At 53.4% G+C, this 18969-nt stretch overlaps 1 protein-coding gene across 2 annotated transcripts; it reads right to left on the reverse strand.

Annotated features, from left to right (window-relative positions):
- Positions 1 to 274: 274 nt before the first annotated feature.
- Positions 275 to 13960, reverse strand: TRIM41 (tripartite motif containing 41). Of its 2 annotated transcripts, XM_042842883.2 has the most exons (7): positions 12577 to 13960; positions 8808 to 8903; positions 6372 to 6602; positions 5660 to 5682; positions 3661 to 3788; positions 1802 to 2191; positions 275 to 1043 (listed from the first exon to the last, which is right to left on the reverse strand). In XM_042842883.2, the coding sequence occupies exons 1-7, from the start codon at positions 13462 to 13464 to the stop codon at positions 655 to 657; spliced, it is 2145 nt and encodes a 714-aa protein (XP_042698817.2). In that variant the 5' UTR covers positions 13465 to 13960; the 3' UTR covers positions 275 to 654. The 2 variants fall into 2 exon arrangements, with proteins under 2 accessions (XP_042698817.2, XP_005286766.2); XM_005286709.5 differs by having other exon boundaries at positions 275 to 2191.
- Positions 13961 to 18969: the final 5009 nt, after the last annotated feature.

The following is an 18969-nucleotide window of genomic DNA, read 5'->3' on the forward strand; positions in this document are numbered from 1 at the left end:
ATTTTTTCAATCTACCCTCACAGGTCATGTTTTCCAGACCTTTAATAATTTTTGTTGCTCTTCTCTGGACTTTCTTCAATTTGTCCACATCTTTCTTGAAATGTGGTGCCCAGAACTGGACACAATACTCCAGTTGAGGCCTTATCAGTGCGGAGTAGAGCAGAAGAATTATTTTTGTAGCCTTTGAAACAAATTCAACATCCTTTCCAAAACCCCGTTTTGGATTTTACCCTTCCACCAGCTCCAGCCAAGGTGGGACTGAAGAGGCAGAGACTAAACTGTACAATCTTCTCTTTATTATTAATTATTATTATAACATTTCAAAAAACTAAATCTCCATTTAATTCTTGGTTTAGCCAAAAATATTTCAAACTAGCTTTGTAACATCAACAGAAAAACAACCAACCAAACCTCAACACACAGCAGTGTCTTTCCAGTGGGGAGAGGGATGGTTTGCTGGAAACTGGACAGCGACCGGGGGAGGTGGGGGGGAGGAGAACAGCTCAGAGAACAATTAAAATAAATACCCAACCCTCAGAGAGTGCTGGAGGCGGCCTAGGATTTCCAGAACAACAGGGCTCGCAATGAAAGCATCTCACATGATTCTTGCACGTCCAGACATTTTAGCCAGTGATTCTCTTGTAGCATCTCAGCTTAGGGAGGAAGTTGCCCCATTTGCCTCAGTACCACAGGCTGTTTTGGACGTCCACGAATAAATGCAATGTCCAGGGCCACGAAGGGTGGTGACAATGTGGAAGAGAGATTCAGGAGCACGCGTGATGGTTCTGGAGAAGACCTGGTGCCTGATGGTTCTGGAGAAGACCTGGGGACCAAGACCGGCAGACAAGAGGACTGTTGTGGGGAAGAACTAGAGGACAGATGGACACTGGGATGGTTCTGGGTGGAAAGCACTGGACTCTGGAGGCTGGACACAAGGGGCGGGGGGAAGCAATGTTTTTGCAGGGCTGGATCTTGGTCTGAACACCAGCAGGGAAGGGAAGGCAGCATTATCGGACTGGGCAGAGAGCAATGGAGTCTTGTGCCTGTGGAAGAAGAGAGAAGATGGTCTGGAACTAGCTCCAAATGCCACCAGGAAGTGAGGGGGGGGGAAGTTGGATGGCTGGAATTCTTCCAACAGGGCCAAAGGAAATTCAATGAGATCTGGGTGGCCAAGTCCCTTGGGAGCTTGAGTCATTACGGGACAGAGCAGGGGGCCAGCGCTTCCAGGGATGCTCAGAGCTCCCTCGCCAAGTCTGGGGCCTAGATCTTCCGTGAAGTCGCTCACCTCCGCCTGCTCAGCCTACAGACACGAGCAAGGGTTTTGCAGGAGCACCGGGGCACTACAGCGTGATGGCAGAGGGACAGATCGGGGGGAGGTTACAGTGGTACGGCAAGAGCAATTCACACATTGTGCATCGGACAGGAGGGGGGGGATCGCCTGACAGCAGCATGAAAACCCACCCGTCATCCCCGGAACCAATCCCTCCCCTGCCCTCACACTTCAAAACAGAGCAACGCAAAGGGACGAGGCAGGCTTTGGAATGTCAGGCCGGCTGAGGCGGCCTCCCCCAGCCCTCTGTGCGGTGCCGGATCCTGGGACAGGGTGGGGAGGATCCGTGCAATGGTGGGAGGGACCCAGCGGGGGAGGAGGCCCGAGGCAGCGGGGAAGCGGGTCAGGTGCAGATCTTGATGCGTGTGCCCTTGGCCAGGATGCGGAAGAAGGGGAAGATGCGCTCGCGGAAGGTGGCATTGAAAGTGTGGATGTGGGCCATGTTCTCGGCGTTGTAGAAGCACAGCTGACCCCGCTCGTAGTCCAGGTAGACCCCAAAGCGCCGGAGCTTCTCCCCAGGGGGCAGCGCTGTCTGCTCCGTGGCCGTCAGCGCCTGGTACTTTTTCCCGTTGGCACCCACGCACCAGATCTCCCGCTTCTGGTAGGGGCCACCCGTCTTCTCCTTCCGCCGGGCCGTCTCCCGGGCCGCCCCCACTGCCCAGCCCCGCCGGCCCCCCACCTCCACCTCCCAGTAGTGGCGCCCCGTGCTGAAGCCCTGAGAGCCCAGCACGCAGTAGTCGGAGTCGAAGCGCTTGGGGTTGTCGGGTAGGTCCTGGCGACGGTCGCCCAGCTTCACGCTCCGGCGATCCAGGGACAGGCTCAGGTGAGGGTGGGCCGTGTCGGGGTCCAGGGTCACGTCAGCTAAGGAAAGAGACCCACACACAGTCAGGAGAGTTAGGGTTAGGGGGGCAGCATGATCCAGTGAACTCAACTCTGTGCTGAGTGTCAGGAAACCTGGGATCTATTCTCAGCTGACCCTGGGCAAGGTACGGCCTCCGTTTCCCTTCCCACCCTGTCTCATCTATTTAGACTGTGAGTACTGTCTCTCGCTGTGTGTCTGTGCAGCACCCGGCACAACGGGGCCCTGATCTCAGCTGGAGCAGGGACTCTCTCTCCCTGTGTGTCTGTGCAGCACCCGGCACAACGGGGCCCTGATCTCAGCTGGGGCAGGGACTGTCTCGTTGTGTGTCTGTGCAGCACCCGGCACAACGGGGCCCTGATCTCAGCTGGAGCAGGGACTCTCTCTTCCTGTGTGTCTGTGCAGCACCCGGCACAACGGGGCCCTGATCTCAGCTGGGGCAGGGACTGTCTCTCCCTGTGTGTCTGTGCAGCACCTGGCACAACGGGGCCCTGATCTCAACTCACGTCTCAGGCACTGAGATAATACAAATAAACAGTAGGCTTGGTATTTGAGACCTCCCTCTGCTTTCCCTGCATCGAGAGCCAAGGCCTTACCTCATCATGTGACACGCCATAGGCCAATCAGCAAGCCTCCAGTGCTAGGTTTATATTTATTACTACTGGCTGGGAGCTGCTCCCAGCACTGGCACTGGTTGTCCAGTAGGGGGCATCCTCCTCCTGAGCAACAAAGAGCTGCTGCAGACTGCCAGTGCCAGGAGCACGGTGAGCTCAGGGACAGGATAGCAGCAGGCTGTGGGTCAGGATTGAGGGGCACCAGCAGAGCCGGGCAGGAGCCTAAGGCTGGCAGGATAGGGGGCTGTGAGTCAGGACTGCAGTGCATTAGCAGAGCTGCATGGGAAACCAAGTGGCTGGGATGGCTGGGCACTGGCAGAGCCTGGAGTTTGGGGGGCAGAGCCCAGGGCTGGGCCAGCAGGTGAGGGCTGTGGGTTGGGATAGAGGAGAACCAGCAATCGTGTGCACTGGGGGAGCCCAGGGCTGGGCCAGCAGGTGAGGGCTGTGGGTTGCGATAGAGGAGAACCAGCAATCGTGTGCACTGGGGGAGCCCAGGGCTGGGCCAGCAGGTGAGGGCTGTGGGTTGGGATAGAGGAGAACCAGCAATCGTGTGCACTGGGGGAGCCCAGGGCTGGGACAGCAGGTGAGGGCTGTGGGTTGGGATAGAGGAGAACCAGCAATCGTGTGCACTGGGGGAGCCCAGGGCTGGGACAGCAGGTGAGGGCTGTGGGTTGGGATAGAGGAGAACCAGCAATCGTGTGCACTGGGGGAGCCCAGGGCTGGGCCAGCAGGGGGATGTAGGTCAGGACAGAGTTGTGAGCGAGTGCTACAGCCGCCTGCGCTGTACAGCTCCACACACACAGGACGTCAGTGTAAACAGAGCCCTGGCTCTCCCCGGTCCGCTAACCTTGCTTTACCTTGAGGGACTTTCCTGAAGACCTTCTCCATCTTCCTCATCACCACGTCCTGCAGGAAGTAATTGCGGTATTTCTTCCCCACGTCTACCGGCACGGTCTCCGGCTCCTGGAATTTGACGCTCTCGCACCTGGCAAAGGGAACACAGCAGTGAGTCAAGGGCTGGGTGTAGTGGGAAGCGTGGCCTAGTAGGCAGAGCACTGAACAGGTCTCAGGCTCTGCCGCTGTCTCGCTCAACGACCCTGGGGAGGTTAGTTTCCCTCCTCTGTCTCTTTAGACCGTAAGCTCCAGGGACAGAAAGTCTCTCACTGTGGGGGTGGGCCGACAATCTTCTGTCAAAGCTCTTTTGCAACAGAAATGTAGGTTTTTGATAAGCAATTTTCTTGTCTCCTTTCTGCAGAAGATTTTGATTTTTTTCACCCAAAACCAGACCACCCTCGAATATTTCAATTTGGCTTAGAATGCCGCAGGGCCTCCTGGGAGTTGTAATTCAATTGCCTCATGTCTCCCTTCTCCTTTACTGGCTGGGTTCCCAGGCAGACTACATCCCCCATGATGCATCGGGAGAGTCCCTGAGCATGATGTACCACCTCCCCTCTCCAAAAGGAGAGCCTGTGGTGCATCATGGGAGATGAAGTGTGACCAGGAACGCCAGCCTATACAGGAGAAGGGGAGCATGAGGCAGCTGAACTAAACTCCCATGAGCCACTGGGGCAGCACTTCCAAATTGAGTTTTCTGGTATTCAAATTTTCCATAAGAAAACATTCCCACGAGAAAAAACATTTTCTCACCAGCTTTACCCATTACGCACGGCTACCACATCCAACGCAGTGGGTCTCTAACTCTAACACAAATGACCTAACAGTACCTAAGATCAGAGAAGTCTGCACAGAGACACAAGTAACATCTTTAACTACAGTCCATGGACACGGTCTACAATGTTCGGACCGCGTGTGACCCGCTAGTAATAATGACCAAATCTGTTTCGAAGACTGCTCCTTGAAGCACCATAATTCGATTCCAGAGTTAATACAGCGTGATGTAAATGGGGAGAGGTGGCCCCTGACCCGTTTCACGCAGTCTGAGGCCAGATCTACACTAGAAATTTTGGCTGCTATAGTAAATTCAGTTAGGGATGCGATTTTTTGTACGACATTTCTCTACCGACAAAAGCCCTGGTGTAGACCAAGTCTCAGCATAAGAATCCTTGTGCTGGTATTTTGTTCGGGGAACCAAAATAAGCTATACTCTTTTGCCTGGAGAAACTGCATCTCCACTAGGTGGCTTTGTTAGTATAGCTATACTGGCAAACCCTTTGCTAGCATACACTGGGCCTAAAACAATGCCACTTTGGTTCATGTTTGAGAGTTTCTCTTTGCAGCCGCAACGGCTGGGATCTGGTTTAGAACGAAAGCTTGACTCAGGACCCGTCATGGGGGCTGAGTAAATAGGTCACGTCAATACATCTGGCACGACTGCCTCAAATCAACTGTTCTCTTGGGTAACTTTCCACTCTCTTTGCGGTCAAGTCTAGGCTACACAGAAGTCTAGCTGCCATTACTGTAACTGCATTGTGGGGACACCAGAGATGTTTAAAGCCAACCAGGACACTGGGTTAAGATCTATAGTGTGCAGAGGAAGCAGTGTGGCCTAGGAATAAACTCTCCTAGCGAGACTCAGGAGACGTGGGCTCTATTCCCAGCTCTGCTGCTGCCCTGCTAGGCAAGTCACTCCCCCACACACCCCCATGCCTCAGTTGCCCCATCTGTAATATGGGGAAAATGAGACTGTCCTCCTTTGCAAAGTGCTTTGTGATCTATTGACAAAACGCACTCTAGAAGAGCTAGAGATCACTTTCCTTCAGTGCTAACCATGGCTAGTCAGTTTCAACAAGTGACATCATAGAGCATTTCCACATTTCTACAACACAACATTCTTAAAAGCAATCGGTTTCCTTCCTGTAGCAACAGGTGTATCAACAGAATTAGCTCGGGACTGACCTGATGAAGGTGTCTTTGATGTCCTGAGAAGAGTGAGAAGAAAAGAGAAAAAGATTACTAACAAGCCAGCGACAAACACCTCCAGGTCTCATAAAACACTTTGATCAGCCACGACTCAGCTAGATCTTTGAGCACCTCCCTCGCTTTGCGTGTGGGAGTGACCCCATTGCAGTCAGGGGGACTAATCACGTCCTTGAAGTTAGAAAACCACCCCTGACGTATATGCCTAAGGCATACAGCGGAGTTGAGCGAGGTGCTTTTCAGTGGGCGTTGCCATCTGTGCCCTTGGACGTCTCCCCCTAAGTACAGCTGGGTGGGGAACATTTTCGGCGCAATTTGATTTCACCGGAACATGCTGTTTTGAAGCCGGGGACGTATTGGTTTCAACGAAGTGTCCCTTGGGGACAGAGAGAGATAAAAATAGTGTTGGCCTGGGACGTGGGAGCAGAACAGGTTCAAGTCCCCTGCTCTGAGTCAGAACAGTTTTTTGTTCCAGATCATAACCCAAATCAAGGACTTGAAGCTTGGTCTCCCTGCCGGCCGGTGTCCCCCTCTCAACCTTCCCCGCACGCAAACACTCTCCCAGGCTGTGGAAAGGGTCCAAATATTTCATTTTCATTCCAGCAGGGATCTGGAAAGGATCTGAGGATGACAGACCAGGGCTGAGAGGGTGTGGGGGGCAGACATGAGATTGTGCGCTGAGGGCTCTCACCTTGAGCAGCTGCAGCCCGTCCTGCCTGCTCTTGTCCTCAGCCTCAGCGATGAGGCGCCCGAGGGTGGCGCCCTGCTCCTCCAACTGGCTAATGTTGCTGCTCTGGCGGGCCAGCAGCGCCTCGTAGCGCTCCTCCAGCTGGTGCAGCAGCAGCACCTGCTCCCCGATCAGGAACTGGTGCAGCAGCTCGAAGTCCGACTCGAACTCCTTGATCTCCAGCTTCATCTTGTTCTGGAGCAGCGAGGGGAAGAGTTAGACACAGCTCCGCCCCGACCTCCTGCCTGCCTGGGCCACCCACTGCTTATCCAGCCCGGGCAGCTGGCCCCAAAGTCCCTGGTTCAACCCCTGTTAAGTGACCCGTCCTAGGGCATCACTCCACCTGCAGGGGAATATTTGGAGAGTGTCAGCAGAGCGAAGCCAACACTATAGTCTGTCCTTGCCAAAGAGCAGTGGGGTAAAATCCCCTAGTGCATGTCTAACACTAGCCCAGCTGAGCTACATGTAGCCACAGGCTGGGCAGCTCTTGGCCTGTTAAACCTGCTAACAATGGCAAAGTCCAGCCTGGCTGCCAAAGCCTAATCCGCACTGGGCTCCGGCTAGTTCAGCCGGTGCGGGACTGGTGGGAATCTTCCTGTAAGGTAGAGCCCTGCAGTGGGACTGGGATCCCGAGGTTCCTACAGGACCCGCTGCCATAATAGCGAGTAGAATGCACTTTGGTGCAGACGGGATTGGGTGGGCAGAAAACCCCAGAATGCTGTGATTTGCGGGAAAACGCTCAATCTTTCGTCAATTTGCCAGAAGCTGAGAATGGGTGACATGGGATGGATCACTGGATGATTGCCTGTTCTGTCCGTTCCCTCTGGAGCACCTGGCATTGGCCACTGTCAGCAGACAGGATACTGGGCTAGATGGACCTTTGGTCTGACCCAGCCTGGACGTTCTTATGTTCTTATAAACAGAATTTCAGCCACGTAAAGCAAGTTTTTTTCTTTTCTTTTTTAAATAAAGGTTTTAAGACTTAAATTTAAGGCAGGGATAGAAAGAGATTTGATGTCTATTATAACAGGAGTTAAAGCTTTTTTTTTTTTTTTTTACATGGCTTAAGCAAGATTTATTTTATTCTTTAATGGTAAAAATTGTGTCTGAATTCCATTTATGTTAACTGACTTTTTTTTTTTATTAAAGGAGCATAGGGGAATCTGTCTCTCTTGCGGGATTTGCAGGATCCAAGTTTTTGCAGATGGGAGCAGGATAAAAATGCAAGAGACAATGTGTAAGTGGATGTTGCGGGAAAGGAGCAGGATTTAAAAAAACAGTCCCCTGCAGGGCTCTGCAGTAAGGTTTCCTAGTGCAGACACAGCTACAAAATCCATGGAAGGCGCGTATGTGGAAACACAGAGTGGTTATCTTTGGCAGCATGCTACAGATAAGGTACAGCAGTCTACAGTGGGGATGCCAGATATGGGGGGATCCAGCTCACATGGTTTATTTAAGTGTGCAATAAAAACCCTCTTAGATCAGTGTTTCCCGAACTGTGGGTCATGGGAAGGGTCCAGGTGGGTCACCCGGTCACTGCTCCTCTCCCCCCCAGAAGGGGGCAGGGCTGGGAGGCCAGAGCAAAGGGGCTGGAAGAGTGGGGAGCAGGAGGGAAGAAGGGATACAAAAAGATATAAACAGTTGGTGGGTCACCTTACTAAAAAGTTTGGGAACCACTGCCTTAGGCGAACCAGAGGACTTTGATATCACATGACTTTTGGGGAGGCTGTATATCAGGAATCCTGTGCTTAAATGACCCCAAATTTGGATCACTAACCCTACCCCACCATCCCCACACAGCACAGCAAATTGTAAAAAAAGCTGAGTCAGTGAGTGGATTTTAGGGCACTTAGAAGAGTTATCTGTTAAACAATAAATGAGTCATGACATTAACTCTACCAACGCCTGCATGACATGGTCAGATTGGCCAGTATCTCAGCTTCCATTAAAAAGAAGGGAAAAAAAAAAAAAAAGAAGTCTCTAGCCCTTGCGGTTGTCAAGAAAACCTGCTGAATGTGACCCGAGCGTGAGTGACATCTGCCTGAGTCTGCAGGCATGAGTCTGAACCAATAGCTCAGAGGAGAGTGAACTCCCCTGTCCGCCTCACTGAGGCATCAGCTCTAATAGGTCAGTGACAACGCTTCAATAACTATTTCAGTGCTGATCATCTGAGCAGCTGGAATAGGGAAGGAGATAGGAATCTCAAGGGAGGTGAGACTTAGGAGTGGCTGCAGAAAGGGAAGAAGAAGAGACACCAAGGAGATATGCGGCAACAATGGAAGAGCAGGATGGACGTAACCTCTCATCACCTGACCCTCAAGTTGAGAACCCCCCTGAACCATGCAATCCCTGGTCGGGGTGGAGAGCACAGGTGGTGGGGAGGGGGAGCCTGGCACCTGCCTTCAGCTCAGTAATTTTCTCCTCTTCGCTTGATTTCTGTTTCAGAACCGCATCCAGCTTCTTCTTCAGCGGATCCAGGTGGCCCTGGAGTTTCATCTACAAAGAAAAAACAATAAACATAGTCTGGCTTCAGTGGACCAGGAGGCAGCATGGTCTAACAGGTAGGAGCAGCAGAGCAGGAAACCTGGGGTCAATTCCTGGCTCTGTCGCAAACTCTGTGTGACCTAGAGCAAGCCACTCGATTTCTCTGGCCCTCAGCTCTCTGCAACTCCCCACCTGCACATACAGAACCTAGAACAACAGGGCTGCCATCAGCTGGAGCTTCCAGGCACTGCTGTAATATTCAGACTCACGAAATCTGGAGAGACTCCAGCCTGGACTATTCTGGTTTTGCTGGAGGACTAGAGAGGGCGTGGGCAGGACAGTAACATCGCAACAGGTTGAAACCTGAGCTGTGGTTGCACGCACTTAGGGCTTGTCTACACTTGAAATGCTCCAGCGCAGCGCTTCGGCGTAGACGCTGCCTACGCCGATAGGAGGGGTTCGCCCGTCAGCATAGGTCCTCCACTCCTTCAGAGGAGGTAGCTAGGTCGAAGGAAGAATTCCGTCAACCGAGCGCTGCCTACACCAGGGATCAGGCCAGCTTACCCACATCGCTCAGAGGGGTGGATTTTTCACACCCCAAGCGACGTAGCTGGGTCGACTGAAATGTTTAGTGTAGGCCAGGTCTACACTTACATCACAGTTATACCAGTCTGATGTAACACAAGTTGGTCCAATGAAAGATATGACCTCACTCTCCTTGTCTCTCTAGTATCCTGGGACCGACACAGCTACAACAACACTGCAAACGCACTTTAAGCCTCGTTACAAAAGCCAGTCTGGGGTCCGTTTAAAAACTCTCCTTGCCCTGCTTCAACCCAGGTGTTTTGATAACAGTTTCCTGGTTTTGTTTTTTCCTTCCCTTTTAACGAGTGTTTTTCCCATCCCTGCTGCTGTGGAAAAGCCCCCCAACAAACAGAAAAAGGACTAATTATACAGAGGGCCCGCCATGGAACTGGCAATCCACACAGTGCTGTCCATTGCACACAGGAAAAGCTGAGACGAGAACCAATCTCTTCTAGTTACAGGAATATTAGGCCTTCATCCTGAAAACACTTATGAGGGTAATTTTACACAGATATGTAGCCCCCCCGAACTCAGCAGGGGCTAGTCACTCTTTGCAGGACTAGGGTGTTAGCTATAACTTTTATAAGTATTTATGTTTTTATCTGTGGCAGCACCTAGGAGCTCCAGCCAGGGATCAGGACACCATTGCGCTAGGTGCTGTACAAACGTAACAAAAAGGCAGCCCCTACCCCAAACAGCTTACGGTTAGAGCCCTGCCCGGATACAAAATTTATATCCGCAGATGTGGATATCCGTGGATATAAAGTGGTTATCCGTGGAGCTGCAAGGCTCTACCAGGAATACAGACCGTTGTGTGGACGGGAGCATTCAAGCCACTTGCACACACTCGCGCGACCAGGGACAGCTGCTGGTGAGCCTGGTGCTCGCTCCAGTGGACAGGGCTGGGGGCAGCACAGCCATACCGGAGGAGCTGCCTGGGCTGGGTGCTAGCTCCTGCGAGCGGCGGCCAAACATGCTGCTGCTTTCGCTGCTGTGGTTCCTGGTAGAGCCCTGCAGTTCTGCGGATAGCCGCAGCCGCGGATATAAATTTTGTATTCACGCAGGGCTCTACTTACAGTCTCCAAGAGACAATGTCAGCTTGTGGGACTACTCCAGCCAGCCACAAATTTTCATCTACGTGTAGCCCCACAGGCCCCATGCGCCCCCTCTCCCTGTGGTGGCTTGCCCCAGGGTTGCGATTTTCACCCCTCCCTCCCAAAAAGCCCCCCAAATCCCAAAGGCAAGCCCAAGCCCACCACAACCCACAGCAACATTAGAAACCTGCAGTCCCGAGCTCACTGCGCTGCACCGATATCGGTCTGTCTGCATTCCAGCGAAAGGATCCCAGGGGCAGCGTGGGTCTGCCCCCACTGCGATGATACAAGCAGGGGTGGGGTGGCACGCTCTGCAGAATGGGGTCCCTCTTCCCAGCGTGACCTCTGTACGGGGACCGCGGAGATGCCCCAGAACTAGCAACTCATACCACTGAAAAGGTCAGATCACCCTCGCGACACTAGCAGTTGCCACATTTCCAGGCAGAGTTTTAAGCCCTCTACAGACTTCCTTCTTCTACAATGCCCGGAAGAGTGAATGATCACAGAAATAAGCTTTTCAGTTGAACCCAGACACTGAAGTTCAGAGTGTTACGGGTATTTAGATGGCAGCGCTGACTCCAGGGAAATGCCTGCACAGAGCCCCTCCCACGAGGGAGGCCTTACAGCGTAAGCCAGGGGCGGGCAAACTTTTTGGCCCGAGGGCCACATCTGGGTATGGAAATTGTATGGCAGCCCATGAATGCTCACAAAACTGGGGGCTGGGGTGCGGGAGGGGGCTGAGGGCTCTGGGGTGGGCCAGAAATGAGTTCAGGGTGTGGGAGGGGGTTGCGGACTGGGGGAGGGGGTTAGGGTGCGGGGGGGGTGAGGGCTCCATCTGGGGATGCGGGCTCTGGGGTGGGGCTGGGGGTGCAGGAGGGTGCTCTGGGCTGGGACCGAGGGGCTCAGAGGGCAGGAAGGGGATCAGGGCTAGGGCAGAGGGTTGGGGCATAGGAGGGGGCCAGGGGTGCAGGCTCTAGGTGGCGCTTATCTCAAGCAACTCCCAGAAGCAGCGGCATGTCTCCCCTCTATGTGGAGACGCAGCCAGGCGGCTCTCCTCGCTGCCCCCTCCACAGGTGCTGCCCCTGCAGCTCCCATTGGCTGCGGTTCCTGGCCAATGGGAGCTGCAGAGCTGGCGCTTGGGACAGGGGCAACATATGGAGCCCCCTGGCTGCCCCCAGCGTAAGAGCTGGAGGGGGGACATGCCGCTGCTTCCAGGAGCCGCATGGAGCCACAGCACACGTGGAGCAGGGCAAGCCCCAGACCCTGCTCCCCGGCAGGAGCTCGAAGGCCGGCTCTAAACATGTGAAGGGCCGGATGTGGCCCCTGGGCCATAGTTTGCCCACCCCTGATGTAAGCTGCCTATGATCTGAGAAGGGCCCAGAAAACACACCTGTGGGAGCTGGAAAACAACCAAACAGCTCCCATCTAGCCCATCCCAATGCAATCCAGCACCAGCAGTCTCTGACCAGCCTTACCAAACGCCTCAATTCGGCCAACCCCATCCCATTGCGGATCAAACCAACTCCCCATCACACCCAGCTGCGTAAACACCTGATCAAGCCAGCAACTCCCAGCCAACCACACAACCCACCATCAGCCACCAAGTGAACACAACTCCCTCACTGAAGCAACGCAATAACCCCAGCCACTAACTAGCTTTACCAAAGCCATACTGCCAACCCAATCCCTCTGTAAACCAAGCCAATGCAATCTCCCCTATTCAAACCATCTGGTCAAGCCAACACCTCCCAGCCAACTAACCCCCAACTTCTTCTTAGTGTAGCCGCAACATGCCTCGGGTAGCACGTGACCAAAATTCATCACCGAATTTGGTCTGCTGGTTGGACCATTAGCTTCCCTGGCTTGGGCTGGGTACTGATGGAGAGTGTAATGTGAACACTGATCCATGCACGCTCAACTATCATCAGTTAAGCAACCAACTCAACTCAACCCAACCCACCAGCCTCTAGCTAGCCTTTACCAAACCAACGCTGCTGACTTCATACCTTGTAATCCTGCACCACCTCCTCCAGTGGGACAACGCTGTGGTGCTTGTGGCTCCGGGATTCCCGGCACACCACACAGATGGCATGCTCGTCCACCTCACAGAAGAGCTTGAGGGGTTCCTGGTGTTTCTCACACAGGGCTCTTTTCTCCAGCTCCCCTGCCACTCCTGCCACACTCCCAGACCTCCCAGATGCCGAGGTCCCAGCGGCTGGTGATGCGAGTCGCTGGGGGTGTGGGTGCATCTGTCGGATGATGTGCACCATATTGGCCAGCTGGAGGTTGGGCCGGAAGTTCCTCTGGGGGAAGGTCTTGCGGCACTGGGGGCAGGTGAAAGTTGGGGGGTGTCGAGGTCGCGTGGCCACTGCTGCTGGGGGAGGCGGTGGCAGCGGCTCTTCTTCCTCCTCCTCCAGGTCCTCCTCCTCCATCACCTCCTCATCGTAATCGTCCTCCTCGAAGAAGAGCTCATCTCCCACCTCGTCCTCCCACATGTCATCCTCCCCTGGGTCGTCCCACAGGTCGGTGTCCTCGTCTTCCTCGCTCCACATATCATCTTCCTCCTCAGCCACGTCATCCCCATCCCCCTCCTCTTCCTCCTCGTTGTACTCTACGTTGTCATCATCGTCCAGCTCATCCACGTCATCCTCCTCACCACCCATCCCCACGTCGTCCCCCGCAGCCTCGTACTCTGCTTGGCCCTCGCCCTCTTCCTCGCCTCCCCAGAGTTGAGTGATGCAGACGCGGCAGAAGTTGTGGCCACAGCCGATGGAGACGGGGTCGGTGAAGTAGTCGAGGCAGATGGCACAGACGGCCTCCTCCTGCAGTGTCTCCACCGCGTTGGGCCGCCCGCCCGCGCCCCCCATGGAGCCGCCTTCCCCAGCTACTGCCATGGACCCTCTACACCAACAGGGCCTGCAGCCCTCACCTTCCCCGTGGGGTCCTGAGCCTCCTGCCCTGAGCCCCCTGCCCTGAGCCCCCAGCCCTGCTCTGAGCCCCCCTCCAGGATCCTGAGCCCCCCACTGGAACCTGATCCCTACCACTTATCCTAGGCCCCCCTCTGCCCCAGGCACCAGCAGGGTCCTGAGCTTCTTCCTTCTCCTCCCCCCAGCTCCTGCCCCCCCTCAGGGCCCTGAGCCCCTCCCCCCACTAGGGCCCTGTCCCCCTCAGGGCTCTGAGCCCCCGGAGCCTCCTGCTCCCCCGGACCCAGCTGACAGCTGCCCCAGCCAGCCCAGTGTTGCGAAGGACGCTCTACCCTCCCCGCCCACTACTCTCTATGGTGTGCGAGGTTTTTTTGATTTTTTTTTTCTTCACCGGAAGTGGCTGCGAGACAATCTATCCCCCACAGGCGGGCTCCCCCATGCTGGTATGTGGTCATGGGACCGGAAGTGGCAGTGAGACACTCTTCCGCCACTCTATGGGGAAAAGGTCTTTTGAGCGGAAGTGCCCGCCGGACGCTCTATCCCCGCCCCATCCCCCAACACTATAGTATAATGGCATGTGACCGGAAATGCATGCGAGACGCTCATCCCCTCTCTCACTCTCTATGGTATAAGGACATTTGACCGGAAGTGCTTGCTCTATGGTGAAAAGTTCTTTGCGCGGCAGGCCCTGCGAGGCGATCTAGCCTCATTGACTCGATACTCTATGGTGCGATTCTCTCGCCCTCCCCCGATCTGCAGTGCCTGCAGGACGCTCTATCCGCACCCCGCGCCTCTCTATGGAGTTTAAAAAAAGACAGGAAATGAGTGGATGGGACGCGCTATCTCCCTTTTCTCTATGGCCTCTTGGCGGGAGGGATATGACGCTCTGGTTCCTGCCTCCCTCTTGTCTCTATGGTCAAAGGGTGCGGGGCCGAAGTTCTTGGGGCGGGGCCGGCGTAAGCCCCGCCCTCAGCTGAGTGGGCGGAGCCACTGAGCCCATGAGCGGGGGGGAGGGACTTAGTGGGGGGCGGGGTGGAGGTCAGAAGTAGCCCTGGAGCCTGCGGGGTGGAGGTCAGAGGCCGCCCTGGAGCCTGCGGGGTGGAGGTCAGAAGCAGCCCCTGCAGTCCCAGCCTTGCGGAGCTGCCTGACCCGGGCCTGGTGCCGGGCGGTGGGTCAGACCAATGAGGGTGTTGTGGGGCCATGAGAACCAAGGAGCTGGTGGTGGGAGGGGCTGGTGAAGACGTCTGGGGGTCACAGCCTGAAGTATTAGGGTCTCCCTCTCTCCGCCTATGGAGCAGGCATTAGGGCACTCTGTGAACCATGTCCCTGCTGAAGGAGTCATATAACCCGTGGGCTGCGGGATCAGGGTGCAGTGGAGGCTGGCCTGCCAGGGCTCCCCTTCCACCGCAGGTGGCTGCAGGTCCCCCCACACTTGGCTTCAGGCCTGTGTCCAAGGCAGGTCCCCCCAAAGGGGATCCATCCACCACACCCTTCTACAGGGCAGCGGGGAGGGGACGATGACAGAGGGATTCCCTGAGTCTGGGGAGAGGTCAACAAATGAGAAAACAGGAAGAGCGTGTGGGTACAAGGTTCAGAATCAGAGATCCAGAGAGGGCTGCCGAGCAGGGAAGTCCAGAGAGTGCCCATTGGTCTTTGAAAGAGTCCAGGGAGCTGGTGGATGCCATCCAGAGGAACTCTGCCTGGAGACAGGAACAGACAAGTAAACGTATGTCAGCCCCACAGTCACAAAGAACACCCACCCCTGCCCAACCTTCTTATCCTCAATGGATAGATGGCCATCTTAGCCAGGGCAAGGAGAAGGACCCCAAGGATAGGGGGTGAACAAATGAAGAGGTGTGGGGGAAAGTGCAGTTGGGACCTTGGCAGGAGGTTCTGGAGTAGATGGAAAAGGGACTGCAACCAGGCCGGCTGCAAATACTCGTGCAGCAGGATCTCCTTGCCACAGAAAGAACAACCGGAGGGACTCCGTAAACCATATCAGCATCACATCCATGCTAACAACTCCATGAAGGAGCTTCCAACTTATATCTCCAGTGGACTGTGGGACCAGGGTGCAATATAGGTTGGCCCACCTCCGCGGGTGACAGCAGGTTCCCCCACATGGTGTTGGGGCGAAGCTGGCTGAGTACCCAGCTCTCCCGAGTATCTCACAAGTGGAAGCAGGTGGGAGATGTTCTGTGCCCCTAACCTTGTAGTCTATCTGGTGCCTGCAATGGGGAGCTGGATTATCTAGCCCCCATTTCACTGGCCTGGGAGGTATCCAGGGGGAATCTCTCTCCACAGCCAGAGGGGATGAGGATAGTGGGGGAGGGGTCTACTGGAGGGGAAGGGGTTTAAAGCAGAGGGGGGGTGGAGCTTGTATAGGGAGGTGGAGGGGTTTAATAGAGGGAAGGGACTGGTTGGGGGAGGGGCCTAATTGAGTGGGTGTGGCTTGTGTATGGAGGAGGGAGGAGTTTCAGTGAAGGACCCTAATGGTGGGGTGGGAACTGTGCAGGGGAAGAACTTGTGTGAAGTTCCTCGTTGGGGGGAAGGAGCAGGAGCCTGTAGTGAAAGGGGATGGAGTAGAAGGAGAAATGGGGACTAACTCCCCCAAGTTAGAGGAGTAAGAGAGCAAGGGAAATAAAGAGGCCAAAGCAAAAGGAAGAGCATGATGGATTTGAAGCTGCCTGTAATAGTCTATGAATACTACATACTCTGAGTACAGTGGAGAGGTTTACTGGTTGCAGATGTTGGGTTTCAATAATCGGGTGATCAGGACACTCCCCAGAAAGATGGGCAATACACAGATAAGAAATCCTCAGCAAATGGCCAGGACTAACCATGAGATGTTGCCTTTGTCTCCCAGTGGGCTGCAGAAACTGCTTCGACCAGCTTCAAGAGACTTAAGTGGAACAAAGAACTTTGCAGCGAATCAAAGGGCAACCCAGTGAATGGAAGGAACAGGGAACTGGAACAGGGTCTGCTGGTGTGCAGGCGTGTGTTCTTAAAAGCACGTCATCCCAATGCCAAGACAAGACATGAAGTATTGAGCAGCGAAAGGAGACTTGATCCAGTAAAATATTTTACATCCCCCCACTGCCAAAAATTGCAATAGTCATACATGATTTTAGTGTGAAAGAGAATCCCGTATCAATGTATCTGTCTGCATAACACCTCTGAGCACTTCACAAATTTGTCTTACCTGGTGTGCTGATTGCCTGAGTCGGACTGGGTTTTTTGGTAATCCACTGTCCATAGAGTTTCACTCCTTTAAATTGGTTACTTTTTAAAATGCTATTTTGATGACTCTTAGCACTTCATCATTTCCCTTCATTAACACGGTGCAGATGGATGTCCGTGTGTTCATTCATTTCTATTTTCATAGCAAATAATCTTTGGAAATATTATTAGTTGCTAGTAGCTTCAGCAGTCACCTCTCACAGTGTTTCTAGTGTAACACTTCCTGTTTGTATGGCAGACGGCAGCTTGAGTTTTTAATGCTAAATTTTTGTTCTTTTTACCCAGTTTATTCTTTGGGATCATGTGACTTCAAGGCTGACTGATTTCTCTGATGCTGGTTGTGTAGTGAACACTTCTCTGGGATAGCTCAGTGGTTTGAGCATTGGCCTGCTAAACCCAGGGTTGTGAGTTAAATCCTTGAGGGGGCCGTTGGGGGCAAAAATCTAGCTGGGGATTGGTCCTGCTTTGAGCAGGAGGTTGGACTAGATGACTTCCTGAGGTCCCTTCCAACTCTGATATTCTATGATTCTTTCCTGAGCAGAGATATTTGCATCTGAATGTCTGTGACCCCCCCGCCCCCCACCCTGTTCATGTGGATGTCATGGAAATAAAAAAAAACAAATTTTAAACTAAAGAAATTAACCAAGGCTTCAAGCCCTTTAATTTCCCTTCTTCAGGGCTTGTGTACATGGTGTGATGCTAAAGGTATGAAGTTAATGCGCCATAAACCCCTGTGTGGATGATCTCGTTCAGAAGTAAAGTCACCTTAGTTATGACTATAGTAGTCTTGGCAACCATAGCCGATTGCAAGAGTCCTTCCCAAAAACGCTATTATTCATCAGACCTTTGATGTGTCCGGAACACTTAAAAAATTTTGTATAGTCCAAGTGTAACCCACATTTGATTTTTCAAAGAGAAGGAGCAAAGCAGTGGGGCACTCATCTTAATTTTCCTGAGTGTTGCCCTGTGTGGAAAAGTCATTACGATATTTCCCAGGTCTCAATTTTGGCCTGACAAAATTTCAATAAATGGTTTAAGGTTGAAATTTAAGATGATCTCGCCTCTTCTCTCTGCCCTCCGCTGGTCTGGGCATCTGTTATGAGCAGGAGAATGAAGGCCGGATAGTGTTCTCATGGTAGATCCAGCTGTGTGCACAGAGGGTGTTGGCCTGGCTGTATAGGGATACACTCTGTAAGCAATGTATAGAAATTCTTGTCCCAATAGAATTAACCAATCAATCCACATTTTTGGTGCTGACTGTGAAATTCCTCTTTGATCTCAGCCACTAGCTGCTCACTAATCACATGTCATATAAAGCTTATCTGTTACTATGTGCTCCCTGGGGAATTTAGCTCACAAACACAGCATTGTCTCTGACACCTTTCTGACATTTTCATGGTAATATTAATGGCTGCGATATCTGCCTAGGTGTGAGAACACAGCTTGAGAGGCTGTAATAAAAAGATTTTCAGCTCACTTAACACGTTGTGATGTTGTATCTCAGCCCACATGCACAGCGCAGGGCCCATCACCTGGCCCAGAAACACCCAGAAGTAGGCTGTGACTGCAGTTACTAGATATGCTCTGTACTTTGTTTCTGAAGCTGTATAGGATGTTTTCATTGTAGGCAAACCACCCGGCAGGTCGCTCCCTCTTTACTCACCTGACAGGTGAGCTGATCAGACATCAAGGGAGGAAATATTATAAGCATATCTGCTTAAGACAGCCCTGTGATATCAGCGGCTGCTCAGTGCAAGAGCGTGCCGGTGTGCTGACAGCGCTGAGAAGTGTTTTGAGAAGGACGGAGGATGCTGACATTCTTATGAAGAGCTGAAGAAGCCAGGTGCACAACTACACGTTATGCCCACCCTATAGAGATCCTGGGCAAGATTCACAAAGGTACTTAGATGCCTAAATTTGGGTTTCAGGGCCTAAGTCCCAAGTTTTGACTCCATAGCTATTCCCACAACTCCTCAAATTGTCTAGGCTCCTAAACTCACCCAGCGCCTACATTTTCTGGGTAAAAGTTCCTTTGGTGCCTGCCCCTGGGGTGGGGGGACATGAGGGGGTTTGGGCCCAGGGATGGCTTAATCCGGCCCTACAAATAACTCCAGGAACCTGGTGGCAAAGCACTGGCAGCTCCATGACCTGATCTAGGGGAGCAGAGCTGGTAGCTCCGGCCCAGGGCTGGTAGCCAGGGAGCTTGGTGCGCAGACAAGAGACCAGCTCTGACCA

This window comes from Chrysemys picta, chromosome 12 (assembly GCF_011386835.1).
Source record: "Chrysemys picta bellii isolate R12L10 chromosome 12, ASM1138683v2, whole genome shotgun sequence".
Taxonomy (NCBI): Eukaryota; Metazoa; Chordata; order Testudines; family Emydidae; genus Chrysemys; species Chrysemys picta.

Bases quoted from the DNA above. Each gene is read 5' to 3' on its own strand.
- TRIM41 (XM_042842883.2), bottom strand. From the start codon at position 13,464: ATGGCAGTAGCTGGGGAAGGCGGCTCCATGGGGGGCGCGGGCGGGCGG. The intron at 8,904-12,576 runs GTATGAAGTCAG...TTTTCTTTGTAG, and splicing joins AGGTGGTGCAGGATTACAAG to ATGAAACTCCAGGGCCACCT. The intron at 2,192-3,660 runs GTAAAGCAAGGT...CTCTTTCCTTAG, and splicing joins CTTCAGGAAAGTCCCTCAAG to CTGACGTGACCCTGGACCCC.